This window comes from Lissotriton helveticus, chromosome 4_1, assembly GCF_964261635.1.
Source record: "Lissotriton helveticus chromosome 4_1, aLisHel1.1, whole genome shotgun sequence".
Taxonomy (NCBI): Eukaryota; Metazoa; Chordata; class Amphibia; order Caudata; family Salamandridae; genus Lissotriton; species Lissotriton helveticus.
In genome coordinates this window covers 2,098,349,612-2,098,370,245 of record NC_136063.1, presented here as the reverse complement: position 1 = coordinate 2,098,370,245, position 20,634 = coordinate 2,098,349,612, and the positions used below count along the sequence as shown (strand labels likewise).

The 20,634-nt window shown below is 43.8% G+C and overlaps 1 protein-coding gene across 4 annotated transcripts in view; it reads left to right on the top strand.

The window, feature by feature from the left end:
- Positions 1 to 20,634, top strand: part of SMARCA1 (SNF2 related chromatin remodeling ATPase 1) — a 2,556,005-nt gene that overhangs the window by 1,904,769 nt on the left and 630,602 nt on the right. For all 4 annotated transcript variants that reach the window (XM_078688758.1, XM_078688761.1, XM_078688757.1 and 1 more), the window contains one exon: positions 3,701 to 3,820. In XM_078688758.1, coding sequence (XP_078544884.1) covers positions 3,701 to 3,820 — 120 coding nt within the window. The remainder of the gene's footprint in view (positions 1 to 3,700; positions 3,821 to 20,634) is intronic.

Below are 20,634 nucleotides of genomic sequence, written 5' to 3'. Positions count from 1 at the left end.
AGGTGCGCAACTTAAACACCAGGATGGGCAACATAGACCGGGGAATTAGCTCCATGGCAGAGAGTATGAAAGACATGGCAGAGGGAATAAGGGACATGTCGCAGGCCATGATGGCTCTCTGTGAAAATCTAAAGTCCGACCCCACACAGAGGCGCCTTGAGAGGCGGTGTAGAGTCAAAATATCGAGTTTTTAATATCGACTGGACACAATATCGAGTAAAAAATATAGAATGCACATAATATCGAATAGACATAATATAGACAACAAAAATATCGACTTGAAAATTTAATATTGAATAGAATGGACATAATATCGAATCAAAAATATGGAATGGACATAATATCGACTAGACATAATATAGACAACAAAAATATCAAATTTAAGGTAAGTTAATATTATTTTTTATTTTTTGTGTAATATAATTCTGTAGCGGGTTGTGGGTTTATAGGGGAATAGGGTGGGAAGTAATTTAATTATAATTAATTAAATATGTTTATTTATTGATATTTATTTACAATTAATATTTAATTAATTATTAATTGGTAATCAATTAAAATATAATTGGTGATTAATTATAATTGATTAATTGATAAATATGTTAATTGTATTAAATTATTTTCTGTAGCGGGTTGTGGGTTTATAGGGGAATAGGGTAGGAAGTAATGTAATTATAATTAATTAAATATGTTAATGTATTTATTGTTAATTATTTTGAATTAATTGGTAATTAATAATTGGTAATTAATTAAAATATAATTGGTAAATAATTTTAATTGATTAATTGATAAATATGTTAATTTCATTAATTTATTTTCTGTAGTGGGTTGTGGGTTTATAGGGGAATAGGGTGGGAAGTAATTTAATTATAATTAATTAAATATGTCATTTAATTTATTGGTATTTATTTAGAATTAATTGTTAATTAATTATTAATAGGTAAATAATTAAAAAATAATTGGTAATTAAAATTAACTGATTAATTATTAAATTGTAAATTAATGTATTGTTAATAGGTAATTAATTATTATTAGTAGGTAATTTTTATAATTAAATAATTTTAATTTGTATTTATAAATAATTATTTAATATATTTTATACAATTGTAAAATATTTTAAATAATTTGTAATTGTTATTACTATTTATGTTATTTATATTTATATATGAAGTATTTACTTTCCCTACTATTGCACTCACTGGAGTTGGAATAGTAATTTTTACCCCTACACTATCCAACACTTTCCCTACTGTTGCACTCTCTGGAGTTGGAATAGTAATTTTAACCCCTACGCTATCATACTCTTTCCCTACTGTTGCACTCTCTGGAGTTGGAATAGTAATTTTAACCCCTACGCTATCCAACGCTTTCCCTACTCTTGCACTATCTGGAGTGGTAATAGTAATTTTTACCCCTACTCTATCCAACGCTTTCCCTACTGTTGCACTCTCTGGAGTGGGAATAGTAATTTTAACCCCTACGCTATCCAACTCTTTCCCTACTGTTGCACTCTCTGGAGTGGGAATAGTAATTTTAACCCCTACGCTATCCAACGCTTTCCCTACTGTTGCACTCTCTGGAGTGGGAATAGTAATTTTTACCCCTACGCTATCCAACGCTTTCCCTACTGTTGCACTCTCTGGAGTGGGAATTGTAATTTTTACCCCTACGCTATCCAACGCTTTCCCTAATGTTGCACTCTCTGGAGTGGGAATAGTAATTTTTACCCCTACGCTATCCAACGCTTTCCCTACTGTTGCACTCTCTGGAGTGGGAATAGTAATTTTTACCCCTACGCTATCCAACGTTTTACATACTGTTGCACTCTCTGGAGTGGGAATAGTAATTTTTACCCCTACGCTATCCAACTCTTTCCCTGGGTGAAGTAACCTGTGACCGCCCAGTGAGGTAGTAAGACATTGGAGTACCATGGTGTGCCTTTACTAATTTGCCGTTGTGCCCATTAAACTACGTCATTCATATCCAATGCCTGGCTGTGTCTCCTTACTTACTTAGAAATATCTGCGTGTGATCTCTGCCCGTCTCAGTCTCCTATCTGTTGCTGGCGCTGCTCCTGCTGCATAGGGCTCTGGCTATTCTGTTCCATCATCAATGTCCTAATGATGTGTTATTTCCACTTCTGTGCCTTTCATGGTGGCAAGGTTGTGCAGCATGGCACAGGTCGCAATGATTTTACAGCAGATGATAGGAGTGTACTGCTGTGCACCTCCGCTCTTGTGGAGGCAGCGGAACCTGCTTTTTAGAAGTCCAAATGTGCATTCAACAACGTTGCGTGTTGCTCTGTGTGCCACATTGAAACGCCTCTCACTCCTGGTAGATGGATTCAGGTAGGGGGTGAGAACAAAGGACCGCAGAGCATAAGCACTATCGCCTAGGTGGAAAAGAGAATGCCAATAGTTACAAACTTAAAATACAATCATCTGCAGTAACTATCAGGGTGTGTCACAGTTATTTACCTAGCAGGTATCCTTCCCCAAATCTCCAGCAGCAAGGCGTGTGTAGATCCCACTGTTCTGGAATATGTAGGAATCGTGGGTGCTCCCAGGTAATTTGGCCACAATGTCTGTTATAATGTTGCCAGCGTTGCATATCACCTGCACATTGATAGAGTGGGTTGACTTTCGGTTCCTGTATATGTGTTCTGTGGCTGCAGGTGGGCAGATTGGGATGTGGGTGCCATCTATACAGCCTATGACATGAGGGAAGTGTGCCAGTTGATAAAACTCAGTTTTGGTCTTCAACAGATCTGTATGTGTGTCAGGGAAGCTGATGTAATGATGCATTCTCTGCATCATGGCCGCCAGGAACTTCCTGAAGAAACGGGACAGGCAGCTCTGGGACACACCACCTACCGCAGCAATCACACTCTGGTAACTCCCAGATGCAAGCAGGTGTAGGCTACACAGCACCTGCACATGGGGTGGGATGGCGTGCGCCCTTGGTGTTGGGTGCTCCAGGAGTGGGTGCAGGTCCCTGATCAAGTCCAGGATGGTTTGGGGGTGTAGCCTGTACCTTTGCAATATCTCGGGCTCAGTGAGTTGGAAGAGCGTAATCCTCTGCCTGTACACTTTCTCCTCCCTTCTCCAGACCCTCTCTCCTGCTGCCTGTAGCCGTAGCCTCCTTGCAATGACGTAGAATGCCGCCATTCTGGTCACACTGTTGCATTTTGGGGCCTTTTTTATAGCCTGCACCTGGTTACCACCTGCTTTCACTCCATGGTAAATACCGACTCTTAAATACCGAATTTCATGAAATTCTGTATTTTTGAGGTTTCCTACATCTCTAAACAAATTTTTTACCATTTCTTAATTACTGTTTCGGTAAATAATAATTCGGTAAATTCCGATTCGGTAAATTACCGACTCATATTTACCGATTCGGTATATATTAGCCTCCTACATCTCAAAAGCCGAATACCGGTCGGTAATGGCCGAAATTCAGTATTTTCGTCCGTTACCGACCGGTATTTGGCTACTTACATCTGGCCTTTAATGTTTTGCTACAGTTAAATACTGTAATATACCCATCAATTTTTCGGTCTTTATGACTTAGGACATTGTTAATCACCTCTATATTCTTATATGTTAAATCATCTTTTTTAACTACCTAATATTTTTTGATATACTATTTGATACTCCAGCTTAAAATAATCACAAATGATTTTAATAAATTATTTTTTTAGACAGCTGAAATGGCAGAACGGTTAGAAAAACTTGGTGAAAGTTCCCTCAGAAACTTCACAATGGATACTGAAATAAGCTTATACAAGTTTGAAGGTGAAGATTATCGAGAAAAACAAAAGGTATTTTCATATAAATATGAAAGTTCATTGTGTTATGTTTATAATCATAACTTTATATATCTAAATATCTTGAATTTTATTTTGGTAAGTTATAATAAATAAAGAGCAGCAATATAGCCACATAGAAGTGTATAAATATTCAAGTTGTTACATTATTATGATGCATTATGTTTATGAGTAAAACCATTCACCATTATTAAAGGACTCTGTTATTACAGTGAATAACTTTCATTGTTACATAGAATGTGAACACAGTTAAAAATGACAAACCCTGTCCAGTCTGCACTTTCTGTGCATATGTTAGACCCACATACCCTAGATGATCAATTTTTGTTTCTCAACAGAAGTGGAGTTTTCACAGATTCACATGCTTGAATCTTGTCTCTTGAAACTAGGAATACCTTGTATTTTAAAACAACAATACACAATGTTAAACATTACCAAACACTAACAACGTTGTTTTAGTAGTGCTTTTACCTGATTTAAAACAGCCCTAGAGTGAGCCGATGAGATGATTGTGCTGTTCACCACAATCTACCTTAAGCCACTATTTCTATCCCACGCCATGTGAGAGGGAGTCCCGAGAAATAGCTATGTTCATTTATTTTCAGGAGTGGAAAATTATTCAGAAACATAATTAATTGGATTCAAGGCAGGTCCTAGCTCAAGGTACAAAAATTACTGTTTGTTTGGGCATAACTCCTCCTATATTAAAATGAGTTATTAGTTGGGTAGGACGTGAGTCCTTCCTAAGTAATAAGCTCAAAATCCTGATAAGTCAAACACTCAAGTTCAGTAAATAAATGTGGGCTCACCCCTTCCTAGATATGGCACAGAGCATATACACTTAACTTAAGGAAAGGTTTGAGAACCATTTAGCAATACCAAAACAAATAAAATGTCATGAGTGATGTACCGTAGCTGCCAAGGTTTCAGATTGCTTACGTGTGACATTTGCATAATTTCAGTGTAATTATGAGTGACATTCAACAACTATGAGTGACACTTTCTCTTGAGCAAAATCAAGCAATTAAAACAAGGTAAACATACATTTTAGAAATTACACCCATTTAATGAGACTGCCTCTTCAAAGCGCCATCACCTCCTCAGTCAATAACCCCATCTCATGAATCAAGAAAGTCTCAAAACTCGTGCAACTGCTGTCTTATTAATGTCTGTCTCATCATATGTGGCTGCCACCCTGTAAACTGGACAAACTTCGGATCAACAGACATTCTACGGGTAGGAAGGAGACAGGCCCTATTGGTTAATAGGGCTACAATTCAGAGCAAGGTGTATCTTTAGGGGACTGGCCAAAGATCAGAGACAAGTGAGTCATGGGGTCTGTAATATGGCTTGTGGCTTACATTTCCCAGTAAGCATTGTTGGTTGGAACTTCCATACCGTCCGACTGATCATGCGCACGCATTACATTTATTTTCGATTGTTTTCTAAGTACATACTGTGACTGGCAAACAGTTGAAGGGACTGGTGTTTATACTCACTTTTCTTCTCTTTTGAATCTTTCACTTCAGCTTAAGCCCCAGGCAGCGTGAATGGCACGTCGGCGACTCTGTGCAGTTCGATTGGCCCGAGCTCTGTGGCAATGAATCCGCCTTAGGGGTCCAGGCTGAAGCCTGCCCCCGGCCAGCTTTCCTGTGAGCCCTGGCTGCTGCTGCAACCTGGTCAGTGACTGTTATCTCTGACGGTGATGACCGGTCGTCACTGGTTGCAGCAATCACCCTTGGCGGCCGGGCTCGGAAATTATATTTCGATGGCGGGGGAGCAGCGCTGCCATAGTTTAAATTTAGTTAAATAGCGAGGGCGGCCGGGCCGGTGCGAACAGCAGTGCTCTGAGAACCATCCAAGTACCTTAATTAATTATTTGCCGCGGACCGGCTTTACAAAATGCAAGGTATTCCGAACACAGCTGCGCGCTCAGGCAGCAGCAGGATGTGACATCACGTTCCCCTTGCGGCGCCATAAAGTTGTCTCACAACCTGATTGGAGTAGTCTGGCCCAAGCTGTCGCTGTAGTAGTTGGGCTCTCCCCGGTGGCAGGGCAATGACGTCAGGCTGCCTGAACTCGGAGCTGCTCAGCGCCACAGAATTGGAATGTTGGCTACACATTGTATCAACACACTGAGAGCACCCTAAGCGTGCAGGATCTGCGCAGGCCACATCCCTGAGCTCACTGCTGGCACACACACACAGTTTGTATTGCTTTAATGACAGGGCCGAGACTATGCATAATGCGTGACAATGCATTTTAGTGTGGTGATGCGAAGCACCACAATGAAATGCTTTAGTGTCACGTCTGATGCGTGATACTTGGCAGGACTGATGTACTTTGTGATGTCATAAGCAGTGCATTGCGAGGGCATGAGTTTTAGCTACTTTAGTGAATTTGAAGTTTTTTTAGTTTAAAACATTTGTTTTAACTGATAATAACACCTAAATATAACTTCACATTAACCTTTGTTTTTTTCAGTGAATTTCTGAGGTTCTTTTAATGTAAGGCAACAATATGAAGAGATGTCATTTTATGAAAAGCAGAACTTCTGGTTTGTCAAAGGATCAGAACCCCAACATATAAAAGGCTGGTCTATTGGCTTTAGCAAAGAGGGTCAGCACATAATCCTATGTAAAGCAGACCTATTAGCTTTGTCAAAAAGCCACAACAATAATTTATCAATAGCCATATTTCAAAGATTTCTTCTCATTCCCCTGAGTATATGACAATATTCGGACACGGATCTAATCACGCTACACTGTGATCTAAACACAAATTATCGCATCCACAGAAGATATATTGGCTGTTTAACTCTAGCAACTGGATCTAACTAGATTTTACTAACTAGGACACACAGGCGATCCTTAGGGCTTGAGGCCTCTTCACTTTCAACCCAACGTCCTTAAACGGACCTACCATGCTGACGACACTCACGATGTCCATTACCCTGGCAAGCCACATACGGCATCATTAATTGCCCTGAAGAAGCTCTTGTTTGGTCAAAACGCATTGACTGTTTCCAAAAAACGCAAACCAAGCGTATTTGAAATAAAGATACACAAATACGCCTACCAACGACTATCGATTGTTTTTCAACTTGTATACGGTGCGTCGCTTTACCTGTTATTAATTCATATTGCCTCTCATCCTCTGTGTATGTTTCTATTTGTGATCAAGGGGCAGCTGATCATTTGAGGTGGGAAATATCTCCATACCATGTGACTGACCCAAGTAGTGCAGTTTCCTATAACCCGGCTGCTTTCCCATTTTGTTGATCATATTTCAAAGTGATCTTTGGCAATGCGTGGCAATGCATGATAATTATCACACAACTTTGAATAAAGCATTTTCATCCCAAGCAAGTATAAATGTGTGTTTAAGTCTGTAGCCATGGAACCAACCCCAAGGGGTCCCCACACTCCAACTGAAGAGCACCAGCCTCACCTCTAAGTGTATTCAATCAATCAATCAATCATTTGTAAAGCACACTACATTCTGTGCAAATAAAAAACTTTCCTTGGGGACTGTTGTGCTCCTTGCACCCCCACTAAACTTTTTTAAATTGAAGGTGGTGCCTCTGCCCTTTATTAGGCTATCATGACAACTAAAATTTTAGGAAGAAAAGCCCATGCATAGCATTACAGGGCAGTCCCATTAATATCATAACTTTTTAACCCTAACTTCTCCAAAACTACTGAAGGATTTACACCACATAAAAAAGCACGCTTCTCCATTATTGAATCTTTCATAGATTCCCATGCTTGTATCTTCCCCGTCGTCATAGTGGGAGTCTCATGGTTAACAGAGTGAGCACAGCAGTACCATAGAGTGAAAGACTGCATAGAAAATCCCATAACGAACTATAATACTTGGTAGCCAAACTCATCATTATTTGGTCCAAAACTCAGCCAATAAGCTGCCAGCCCTGACATCACACTCCCCAGCAGAGCCATCATACCTCAGATTTCCAACCACCTTCATGGGAGAAGGAGTCTCCCTGAGATCTGCTCAGTTTTGTTCCTATGTGAACTTTTCACCTGAAAGTTTCTTTTTACTGGATATAAGGCACTGTGTTACTTCTTTTACTTACTATGGCTGAAAGCTCTAAAAAGAGACTTATCAGGCCCTGCAGATCCTGAGGAAAACCTAGACTATATTCTGAGGATCCACATAAGGACTGTTTATACTGCCTTCCCCCTAAACATGTGCCTAACGACTGCAAGCACTGTAGAACCTTTTCGACAAAAACCTTGAGAGACAGGGAGGCACGTTTATTATTATGGCTTCAAAAGAAGAAGGCCACTTCAGATTCAGACTCTGAGGAAGAGGCTAATACTCAATCTTCCAAGAAGAGGAAGTCTTCTGATCCTGAGGAGAAAACTCCCTAAAAAAAGTCATCCGTATCAAGGGAGGTGTCTTCTGCTCCTTCTTCTAAAGTAGGAGTTTCACCGGCTTTGACTCCTGTGAAAACGGCGACAACGCCATTGCCGATGACTTCGTCGGCTACGATATCGACGACGACAGCAGCATCGACGCTGACCACGAAAACAACATCGTTGAAAAAGGATTCGTTGGCGATCCCGCTGACGAGAAGAACAGCGTCAACACCATCGACGACCGCACCGTTGGCCTCGACGACTGCGTCTACGGTAACTCGTATTTCGTCATCGATGGGAACATCGTCGACGGGAGCTCCGTCGACGACATCTTTTAAGTCCCCGAAGACAAAGTCATCAATAACTCTGAAGTCCTTTCCCGGGTCGATGAGCTCGTCGACGGCAAAGAAATCTACTGATTTTACAAGTTGGACTAAGATTTCACCGCTACCACCATCAAATCTGCTGGAGTTGCAGTCAGAAGATGAGGAATCGGGAGTGGCTTATAGTCCTTCCCAGCTTCAAATAAAAAGTCAAGACACTGACGAGGATGAGTACCAGGAAATTCAACAGGTGTTTTCTTTCCAAGATCGTCCAGTGACGGAATCAAAGAGATATGAATCATTTTAACAGTCATATGATTAAGAGGAGTAGGAAGAAGTACTGCAGGAGGTGAGAGATGAATCTGTCTCCATGCCAATTTCTCTTGTGACGGATCTACGTCATATGATTAACGACTACTATTGTCGTTTTCCAGAGGCTAACGCTCCAGCCTCAAAGCCTGCAGCAATTCCAGCTTAAGCTCAAGTGCCTCAACCTCTACCTACACCTTCAATTAAAAAAATTAGATCTCCCCCGATTATTACGATTAGAGATGATTTGATGGACAGTGACGGAGATCAACCAGAAGAAGGAGAACTTCTTCAGGAAAGTCCAGTTGGGATAGAATGGTATCCATATATTATTCCTACTACGCCGTCTCCATCACCGTCTCCTGCAAATTCTCCTCCTCAGGATATTGGAGGATTCCATGATATTATGGAAAAGGCCTCGAAAAGATTTGAACTTCCGCTTCCAGTTCAAGAAGCAGAATGTTTGCCGTACGATTTCAAAGAGGAGTCAAGAAAATCTATCCGAGCAATCCCAATTATCGCGTTCATTTGGGAAGAAGGATTAAAACTTATGAAAAATCCGGCCTCGGTCGCAGCATCGATGCCTAGGATGGAGAAAAAGTATCGGGCATGAGAATCCTCTCCAGCATGTTTAATTGGGCATCCACGTCCAGAGTCAGTGGTAATGCAGGCTGCACAACACAATTCGAAAAATCCAGTCTCAACATTCGCAGCCCCTCCAGACAAGGAGGAAAGACGAATGGATGGTGCGGGGAAGCACTTTTCCCTGATGGCGGCAGCCTCTATTAGAGCTGCAAATGCGTTAGCCCTCCTCAGTAGATACAATCGGCAAATGTGGTCAGATATAGCTCCATTGTTGTCTCATCTGCCAGAGGATAAAAAGGAAGATGCGCCGCCATAATACAGGATGGATATGTCTTCTCTTTCATTTAGACAAATAGCAGTGGCGGTAGCACTACGAAGACAGGGATGGCTTAAAGCCACTTTGTTTAGACTAGAAGTCCAAGCGAAAATAATTGACATGCCCGTTCGACTGAGAAAATCTCTTCAGAAAGCACATCGATGAGGTCCTTCAAGGCATCAAGGCTGACACTGAAACGGCGCGAGCATTGGGCTCTCTACAACAGGGCAGATTTCAGTCCTTTCGAAAGAGAGGGTCTAGAGGACAGTATAATCAAAGACCCACATACCAATCTGGCAGATATCCACCTTACAATCAGCAGGGGTATCGCCAGTTTTCAAGTGGCCAGCAATTTCGAATACCTCGTATCATCAGCAGTCAAGGGGAAAGGCTACGGCAAGAGGAAAATCTCAACAGCTTAATAGAAGGCAGTGACTTCAACAAAGCGCCCGCCACTTGTTCAAGCTTCAAAAAGCATTACCTTTCTCTATTTTATCAAGAATGGATGTTGATAACAACAGACAGATGGGTACTGGACATAATTCAACAGGGCCATGCCCTCGAATTTATACAGAAGCCTCCAAATCAACCTCCGGTTCTCAGAAAGCAACAGCACCTGTCCCCACTCAAGGTGGAAATGTTATCTCTCTTGCAAAAAGAGGCAATAGAGGAAGTGCCACGTCATCTACGAGGGAAAGGCTTTTCTTCGCATTTCTTTCTAATAAAGAAAAAACACGGGGAAATGGAGGCAGGTAATGGACCTAAGAAGTTTGAACAAATTCATCAAAAAGATATCTTTTTGTATGCTATCCCTGCGAGAAATACTCCTTCTTCTCTGCAAAGGAAACTACGTGGCATCCCTGGACCTCTTAGATGCTTTTTTTTCACATCCCGATCCATATAAATCACAGAAAATTTCTGCTCTTCATGGTGTCGGGGCGCCCCTATCAATTCAAAGTCTTACCATTCGGTCTGAAGTCGGCCCGAGGGTTTTTACGAAGTGTATGGCGCAAGACTTCAAGGTCACCAAATCTTCCCATATTTAGACGATTGGCTCATAAAAGGCACTTTGTTTCAAGAAGCCCAGCTCTCTGTACAATGTTGCATGGATATCTAAAGTCGTCTGGGTCTGAGAGTCAATCTAGAAAAGTCATTTCTCATCCCATGTCAGTCTCTTCAATTTCTGGGAGCCATGCTCCGCACAAGAGAAGCGAAGGCTTATCATTCGGAGGAACATGTTCAGAAGATAATAAATCTAGCATCTCATCTACAAACAAGAAAGTACACTTCGGTGAGAATCTACAAGTCATTATTGGGATGATGTCTTCTTGTATCCCCTTACTTCCTATTGCATACTTCACATGAGGCCTCTTCAAGAGCTTCTAGACAAGCAATGGATTCAATCTCAAGATCCTTTGAAGATCGAGTGACTATCTCTCCTCAAATAAAAAAGGCCCTGTCATGGTAGAAAATCAGAAAACACTTAACAGGAAGTCTGCTCTTCGAACCTCAGCGTCACAGTTATGTTAGGATGACAGACGCATCTCTTCAAGGTTGGGGGGCACATCTCCAAGACCTCGAAATTCAGGGTCATTGGTCAGAATGCAAGGCTCATCTTCACATCAACCTGCTGGAGCTAAAGGCAGTGTTCTTGGGATTACAGGCATTTTATACCCAAAATCAGAGGTTTCACAGTACTGGTCAGGACAGACAGTACAACGACCATGTTTTACCTATTGAAACAAGGGGGTACAAGGTCAAAACTTCTCTCAAAACAAGCGCAAGAGATTTGGAGGTGGTTACTATTCCACAACATCTCGCTGCAAGTTCAACACATTCCGGGGGTGGACAACATAAGAGCAGATACCCTCAGCAGATGAACATGTGTTTCTCACGAGTGGGAATTAGATCAAGGTCAACTTCTCCAAGTCTTTCGCCTATGGGGAACCCCATCATTGGATCTGTTCGCGACATTCACAACTCAAAATGCAAACACTTTGCAAGCAGATTTCATCAAAAAGGATCGTGGGACAATGCACTTCAAATGTGCTGGACAGAGATGTTCGCGTATGCATTCCCTCCATTCCCTCTGATATCGAGAGTGATTCGGAAAATGAAATCAGAACCGTGCAACTTAATCCTCATAGCTCTAGCGTGGCCAAGACAAGCTTGGTTCTCCGTTCTCCTCAAGCTGTCTGTGTCACCCAGGGTTCAGTTCCCATTCTCACAGAAGCTGGTCTCCATGAACGAAGGTCAAATTCTCCATCCAAATTTGAAATCGCTCAATTTGTCAGCAAGGAACCTCACAAGCATGAATTCCAATCTTTAAATATTTCTCAGGAATGCCGAGATATTCTCTCAAGATCCCGGGCAATTTCTACGAATAAACTTATTCGGCTGAATGGAAGAGATTTTGTCAATGGTGCACATCTCAAAGTCTTCATCCCTTTAATATCTCTTCAGAACAAATTCTGCCATATCTTTTGCATTAGGCTAAAGCGAGTCTTTCACATGCATCTATAAAAGTACATTTGGCAGCTATCTCAAGATATAGAAGGGATCCTATCCATCCATCTCTCTGGTCTCAAAGAGTGATAAGAGTATTTCTCAAAGGACTTTTCAGGGCGTTTCCCCCGGTTCACTGTCCAACAGTCTCTTTGCAGCTTAAAACGGTTCTTGCACAGCTCATTAAACCGCTTTTTGAACCGGTACATAAAGCAGATTTACAGTTTCTTTCATGGAAAACAGCCTTGCTTTTAGCTCTCAGTTCAGCAAAGAGAGTCAGCGAAATTCAGGCTTTCTCGATTTCAGAACCTTTTCTCCAATTTTGGCCAGATAAGGTTATCTTGAGAACAAATTCGAAGTTCATTCCTACGGATCCCTCCATATTTCATCTCAATGAGCCTGTTGTGTTACCTACATTTTTTAGAGATCCTTCGACGTCTGCGGAAAGGGCTCTGCATTCCCTGGACGTCAAACAGTGTTTAAAGTTCTACTTTGACAGAACAAAGTCGTTCAGGAAAACAAACAAACTTTTTGTGGCTTTCTCTGGACCAAGAAAAGGTTTGGCACTGTCCAGATCTAGTATTTATAGATGGATTTCTTCAGTTATCTCCTTGTGTCATGACAAAGCTGGTAAACCTCTACAATCTAGAGTACATGCGCATTCCACCAGAAAGATTGCAACTTCTACTGCCCTATTTGCAGGAGTGTCTCTGCCAGACATTTGCAGGGCAGCGACGTGGAAAAATGTGCACACTTTTACTAGACACTATTGTCTAGACACAGCATGGCGAGATGATGCAGCAGTGGAACAAGCAGTTCTACACCATTTATTTCATTAAGGTATTTGTCAAAAAATATATGTTTAATTATATATTTATATATATGCTTTCGAATGTATGCATGTATATTTTAATGTTTATGTTCTTGCATTATTTGCAAACTGTCAGGTCATAGGCATGATTTGTTTCAAATCTTTGCACTCATTCTGGACAATCTCGCCAATCTCGGACTCAAACAACTTGTTAACACCCCCACACACTATGCAGGACACACACTCGACCCTATCTTCACTTCCAGCAAGCATATCTCCTTTACTCACACCACACCCCTCCACTGGACGGACCACAGCTGCATCCACTTCATTTACAATAAGACCACGATCCACAACCACCCTCAAACAACTCTGCGAAGAAACTGGAACAAAATCACCATCGACCAGATCTCCACTTCGCTTCTTCAAAAAACCCCTGCCTACTCAACGAACCCTAACCAAGCCGCCATCAACCTCACACAATGGCTAACCCAAACCGCCGACAAACTAGCACCCCTGAAAAAACATCAAATCAAACAAGGAAGCAAGAACACCCCCTGGTTCAACGATGACCTTAAGAAATCCAAGAAGCTCTGTCGTTCCCTTGAGAAAACCTGGAAAAAAGACCCAAACACCATCACCCAAGCCGCCTTCAAAAACGCCACCCGCAAATACCACCACCTAATCCGGACTGCCAAGAAATCAGCACTCAAAGACCGACTAGACAACAACGCCCACAACAGCAAGGAACTTTTCAACACAATCAAAGAATTCACCAACCCCACCGCCAGCTCTAACGACATCACCCCCTCTCAAGCCCTCTGCGACTCCCTCGCCTCATTCTTCCATGACAAAATCGCCGACATTCATAACAGCTTTGACAACCAACCCGTAAACCAGTCCACCCCACTCACCTCCGAACATGTTCATCCTCCGAATAACCTTTTCGAATGGAACACAATCACCACAGAAGACACCATTCGCCTGATGAACTCCATCCACTCAGGAGCCCCTACAGACCCATGCCCCCATCACATCTTCAACAAAGCAGACTCCAATATCGCACCCCATCTCCGAGACGTCATCAACTGCTCCCTCAACTCCGCCACATTCCCAGAAAGCTGGAAACACGCCGAACTCAGCGCCCTTCTGAAGAAACCAACAGCTGACCCCACCGAACTCAAAAACTTCCTCCCCATCTCGCTCCTCCCATTCCCTGCCAAAGTCATCGAGAAAGCCATCAACAATCAGCTCGCCACCTTCCTCGAAACCAACAAACTACTCGACTCCTCACAGTCTGGCTTCCGAGCCAAACACAGCACCGAGACCGCCCTCATCGCAGCAACAGACGACATTCGAACACTACTGGACAACGGAGACACAGTTGCCCTCATCCTCCTTGACCTCTCCGCAGCCTTTGACACAGTCTGCCATAGCACCCTGATACAACGCCTCAGAAACATCGGAATTCAAGGAAAAGCATTGGACTGGATCATCTCGTTCCTCGCTGGAAGAACTCAGAGAGTCCGCCTCCCCCCTTTTAAGTCAGAGGCCACCGAAGTCATCTGCGGCGTCCCACAAGGATCATCACTCAGCCCCACCCTCTTCAACGTCTACATGAGCCGCCTCGCAACCATCGCACGTCAACACAACCTCAACATCATCTCCTACCCGGATGACACTCAGCTGATCCTATCACTCACAAAAGACCCAATCACCGCCAAAACCAACCTTCATGAAGGGATGAAAGAAGTAGCCGAGTGGATGAATCACAGCCGTCTAAAACTGAACTCTGACAAAACGGTCCTCATCGTAGGTTCATCCCCTTCCGCCTGGGACGACTCTTGGTGGCCAACGGCCCTAGGAAAAGCCCCCATACCGACGGACCACGCACGGAACCTGGGCATCATCCTTGACTCCTCACTCTCGATGACCAGACAAGTCAACGCCGTCTCATCATCATGCTTCAACATCCTGCGCATGCTCAAAAAAACATTCCACTGGATCCCCACCGAAACAAGGAAAACGGTCACCCACGCACTGGTTACAAGCCGTCTGGACTACGGAAACACCCTTTACGCCGGTACCACCGCAAAACTGCAGAAAAAACTCCAACGCATCCAAAATGCTTCAGCCAGACTCATACTAGACATCCCCCGCACAGAACACATTTCCGTTCACCTGAAAGACCTTCACTGGCTCCCCGTCAACAAGAGAATAACGTTCTGTCTCCTCACCCACGCTCACAAAGCCCTATACGAAATTGAACCTGATTGTCTCAACACGCGCCTTTCCTTTTACACCCCCACCCGCCAGCTGCGTTCGTCCAACCAAGCCCTCGCCGCTGTTCCGCGCATCCACAAAGCCACCATGGGGGGTAGATCCTTCTCCTACTTAGCGGCCAAAACCTGGAATTCCCTCCCCATCCACCTCCGACTTACGCAAAACCACCTAGCCTTCAGAAAACAGCTTAAAACCTGGATATTCGATAAGTAACCCCCCCCCCCCCTTCCTCAAGCGCCTTGAGACCCTCTGGGTATGTAGTGCGCTATATAAATTTTGACTTGACTTGATTCTAATCTTATGGTTGTTAATGTACAAAAAATAGGGGCAGAGCCCACAGAGGATGTGAGGTTCTATCCTGAGCAACACACCTTGTCACAAGTACTGCTTGCTATTCTGATACAAGCATGTGAATCTATGAAAGATTCAATACTGGAGAAAAAACTAGTTACTTACTTGTACACTATGGTTATCCCGTATTATCTTTCATAGATTCACATGCGGCCCACCCACCTCCCCGTTACTCAGGTAGACCTCTTATCTCTAGATATATCCTTGGCTCTCACTTGGGCCTAGAAATCTGAGGTATGATGGCTCTGCTGGGGAGTGTGATGTCAGGGCTGGCAGCTGATTGGTTCAGTTTTGGACCAAATAATGATGAGGTTTGGCTACCAAATATTACGGTTCCTTATGGGATTTTCTATTCAGTCTTTTACTATATGATACTGCTGTGATCATTATGTTACTGTGAGACTCCCACCATGACGACGGGGAAGATACAAGCATGTGAATATATGAAAGATAATACTGGAGAACCATAGTGTACAGGTAAGTAACTAGTTTTTTCTGGGTAAAGAACGAGGTTTCTGCCAAATTCCGCATAATTCCGTCAAGCCATTTTTGCTGTATTGCTATTCAACTGTCCTATGGAAAATTGCATGAGGAAAATCGCATTTTACAAGCCACACGACCCCCCCCTGTTTTCTCAGCCCCTGCTTGACAGACTGCCCGAAAACCTTCCAGGAAGGAGCTGAGTTGGCTTAATTTTTAGTGTGGAAAGTTTCATCAAGAATCATCACCCGGGGCCAAAATTATTAGCAAACCAAAAAAGCATTTTAAATGGAAATATGGTCCCAACTAGAACGAGACAAAAGAGAGAGAGAGAGAGAGAGAGAGAGAAAGAGAGAGAGAGAGAGAGAGAGAATGTGTGTGTGTGTGTATATAAGGTTACACACAACACATCAATTGGGAATCCCGTACCGATTGGCCTAGCAATTTGGAGGAAGCAGACACTACATTTAGGGGATGGATTAACAACTCTCTCGACCTCCAGATCCCAAAAATAAAATCTCGTCCCAAACGTGAACAAACTCACCCCTGGTACACGGCAGCATTAGCTACTGAAAAAAAGAACTGCAAGATCCTTGAACGCGCCTGGAGACGTTCTTACGATGCCTCAGCTAAAATCAACTACAGGGCTGCCACGAAAGCATACCATGAACTCATACTAAAAACTAAGGCTGCATTTTACACTAATCTGATTAATAATAGTCCCAATCCCTCCAAAACCATCTTTTCTCTGGTAAAAGATATGACCGAAACCCCTGAGGATACCCTCAACACTATCACTTCGAACATACAATGCGAAGTATTGGCCCAGTTTTTTATCAACAAAGTTCAAGGAATTTACAAGTTACTGGATATTAGAAGGCCCACCTCGATATCTGATCAATTGACCTATTTATCTGATCACCTCCCACTCTTGCAATCCTTGCCCTTAATTTCTCTTAAAGATCTTGAGTTCCTGACCACTAAGGTAAAGTCTGGGTCCCCTGACGACCCCGTCAAACCTGAGACCTTTCTACTGCTACGGGACTCCATTTTAACTGAGGGACGGGAATTGATCAATAGATCTCTTTTGTCATACTCTGTCCCTAAGTCATGGAAACATGCCAAAGTTATCCCCCTGCTAAAAAAATCGACCCTGGACCCCTCCCGCCCGGAGAATTTTAGACCCATCTCCCTTCTGCCCTACCTGGCCAAAGTAATGGAAGCCAATGTGAACTCTATACTGACCAGCCACCTAGAATCTAACGGGATCCTGGATGAGTCACAAAATGGCTTCCGAGCAAATAATAGCACGGAGTCGGCGCTACTGGCAGTCACGGAACAACTGAGGGCCTCACAAGATCTGGGGAACACCTCTGCCCTTATTTTACTTGACTTAAGCGCAGCGTTTGACACGGTCTCCCACGAGATTCTGCTTAAACGTCTGGGGGAGATCAGAGTCAGAGACGGTGCGCTTACCTGGTTTACCTCTTTTCTTTCGGACCGCTCTTTCCAGGTCCACGCCCCTCCCTACACATCCAGCAGGCTACCCCTTAACTGTGGGGTCCCGCAGGGCTCTGCCCTCAGCCCCACGCTGTTTAACGTGGACGTCCGCCCCCTGGCCCTCCTGGCCAGGGAACGTAAGATTAAAATGATCTCTTAAGCGGACGACACGCAGCTTATTTTCACGTTCTCCAATGACACCTCGCCTGGCCAGGCTAAATTCCAGGAAGACATAACGACCATCCAAACTGGATGTCCGATAATTATCTCAAGCTTAACTCTTCCAAAACCGAGGTGCTCCTCCTGGGACGCAACGCACAAATGTGGGACCACCAATGGTGGCCCATGGGTATGGGCCCCCCCCTAAACCTAAGGAGGTTGTAAAGAATCTGGGTGTCCTAATGGACAGCGCACTTTCCTTTGAATTGCACGCCAAGAAGGTTGCGGGCACCTGCTTTGGCCGCCTTTGCTGCATCAAACCCATACTGGGCTTCTTTGAGCCACCGACCAGGCAAGTCATAGTCCAATCCCTGGTATTATCCCACCTAGACTACTGTAACGGACTCCTACTGGGTACTAACAAGTCAGTCATCAATAGATTACAGAGGGCTCAGAACGCAGCTGCTCGTACCCTCTTTGCATTACCCAAACATAGTCCCACCTCGCATCTCCTTAATCAACTTCACTGGCTTCCAGTGAAACAGAGAATCGAATTCAAGACCCTCTGTTTACCTCATAAAATCCTCAACGGCCAGGGCCCTCAAATATTGCAAGGTCTCTGCACCCCCTATACTCCTACCCGGGCCTTGCGTTCTGCCGATCGCCATCTAGCCTGCACTATCAGGGTTCACAGGAGTAGAGCGGGTGGCCGCTCTTTCAGATCTCTGGCCCCTGCTCTCTGGAATTCCATCCCCATTGAAGCACGTGCCATACGAGACCACTGGCTCTTCCGCAAATTCATTAAGACCTGGCTGTTTGCTTCCATCTAGTCAGCCGACTCCTAGGCCTCTCAGTATTTCCTCTTCCGCTCTCCGCTGACACCCCTGGTTGGCTTTTCCGCAAGCGCTGGGACGCCCTGTCGTTGGGGCAGCCATGCACTATATAAGAAAAATTAACATAACATAACATAACGATCACCAAATAATATGAGATGCTGAATGGCTGGTGGTAGGCTGGTCTCATAGATGATGGTGAACAAAAGTTCCTAAAAAACAACAGCCCCCGAGTTTCATGTCTTTATCTCTTGCCCAAGGTTTAAAAGCATACTTCCAAGCCACGGGGAGATCGATTTTCTCCACCAATGGATGTCTTCTTGAGAATAATAATAAAAAAATAATAATAAGCAAGCTTATAAGGCGCATGGCTACACTTACTAGTGTGTTCCCTCACTGCGGCCCAAACTCGTCCGGAGCAATAATGTGATACAGCTTAGAGGAATACTATAGGTGGAAGAGCCATGTTTTTAGTTCTTTCCGAAAGAATAACTCCGATGGTTCCTTACGGAGAGCGAGCGGGAGGTCATTCCATTGTTTAGCGGCCAGATAGGGGAAAGATCGACCACCCATTCTCGCTCTTTTTGTTACAGGAATCTTGACCTGTCCAGTCCCAGAAGATCTCAAGTGCCTGGTTGGACTGTAGGAGGACAGTAGATTGTGTAGGTAGCTAGGCCCTTTCCCCTCCAGGATGCCATTACTGACATACAAGGCCTTAAAAAGTATTCTTTCCCTCACCGGAAGCCAGTGAAGGGCATTTCTGGAGGAAGCTCTCCTGGGCAGCATCAGAACAAGGCGAGACACCGCGTTTTGAATGCATTGAAGTCTCTGCAGACACTTGCTACTTGCTCCCAGGTTTAAAGCATTTCCGTTGTCCAGGTGGGAATTTACTAAATCATGGACTAGGGTTTTCCTGGCTGCCACGGGAAGCACATCTAAGGTCTTGCGTAGCCCTTTCAATACTCCAAAAAACTTCCCGGCTACAATTCTAGTGTGGTACTTAAAAGAGAACTTTAGGAGTCCAGCCACATCCTCAAGTTCTTAACCTGATTGTTGGGGGAGGGGGTAGGGCCCAGAGTCTGCGGCTACAAGGACCAGCTCGAGGGTCGTTTTCCCACCACTAGAACCTCCGTTTTACTGCCAGTTTGTTTTAAACAGTTACTTGTCATCCAGGATGCTAGCTCCTTTAGACACATAGAAAAATTGGTGGCTGCCACTTCGGGGATTGTGACAGTGAAACCACCAGTTGCGTTTCTTCCGCATATGACACAACACTGATGCCATATTTTACAATAAACTCCGCCAATGGGGTGATATAGAGACTAGGCCTTAGTATAGAGCCCTGGGAGACCCCTTGAGCCAGTGCAATGCTTTTGGAATAATAAGGTCGTTGGGACACTTGAAAGCTTCGATCCTGTAAAAAGGACCCCAACCGTTCTACAGCCAATTTATCCAGCCCGCCTTTTCTAAGGCGCTGTAGGAGTAGTGGGTGGGCTACAGTGTTGAATGCTGCACTGAGGTCCAAGAGGACCAGAGCAACCATCTGGCCCTCATCTACGTGTCTGCGGATAGTTTCAGTTGACAGGAGCAGTGCTGACTCAGTAGAGTAAATTGTTTGAAAGCCCGATTACGTAGGGTGCAATAGACTGTGAAGATTAATGTGGACCGTCAGTTGTGTATTGACCACTTTTTTGGCTATTTTAGCTAAATATGGCAGGAGTGAGACCGGTCGAAGGTTCTCCAGCAGACTCACCCTCACACCCGACTTTTTCTTTATGGGAAGAACTATCGCTTCTTTCCACCTTTTTGGGACCTCGCCCGACTCAAAGGAGAGTTCAAGGAAGTGCCTACTAAAGGGTACTAGGATCTCCAGGATATCTCTCAAAACTTTGGGAGTAGTAGGGTCCCTAGGAGAGCCAGATTTCATGTTTAAGGCTATGCCTTTGAGGTTGTCACAGGAGGTGAGATCAA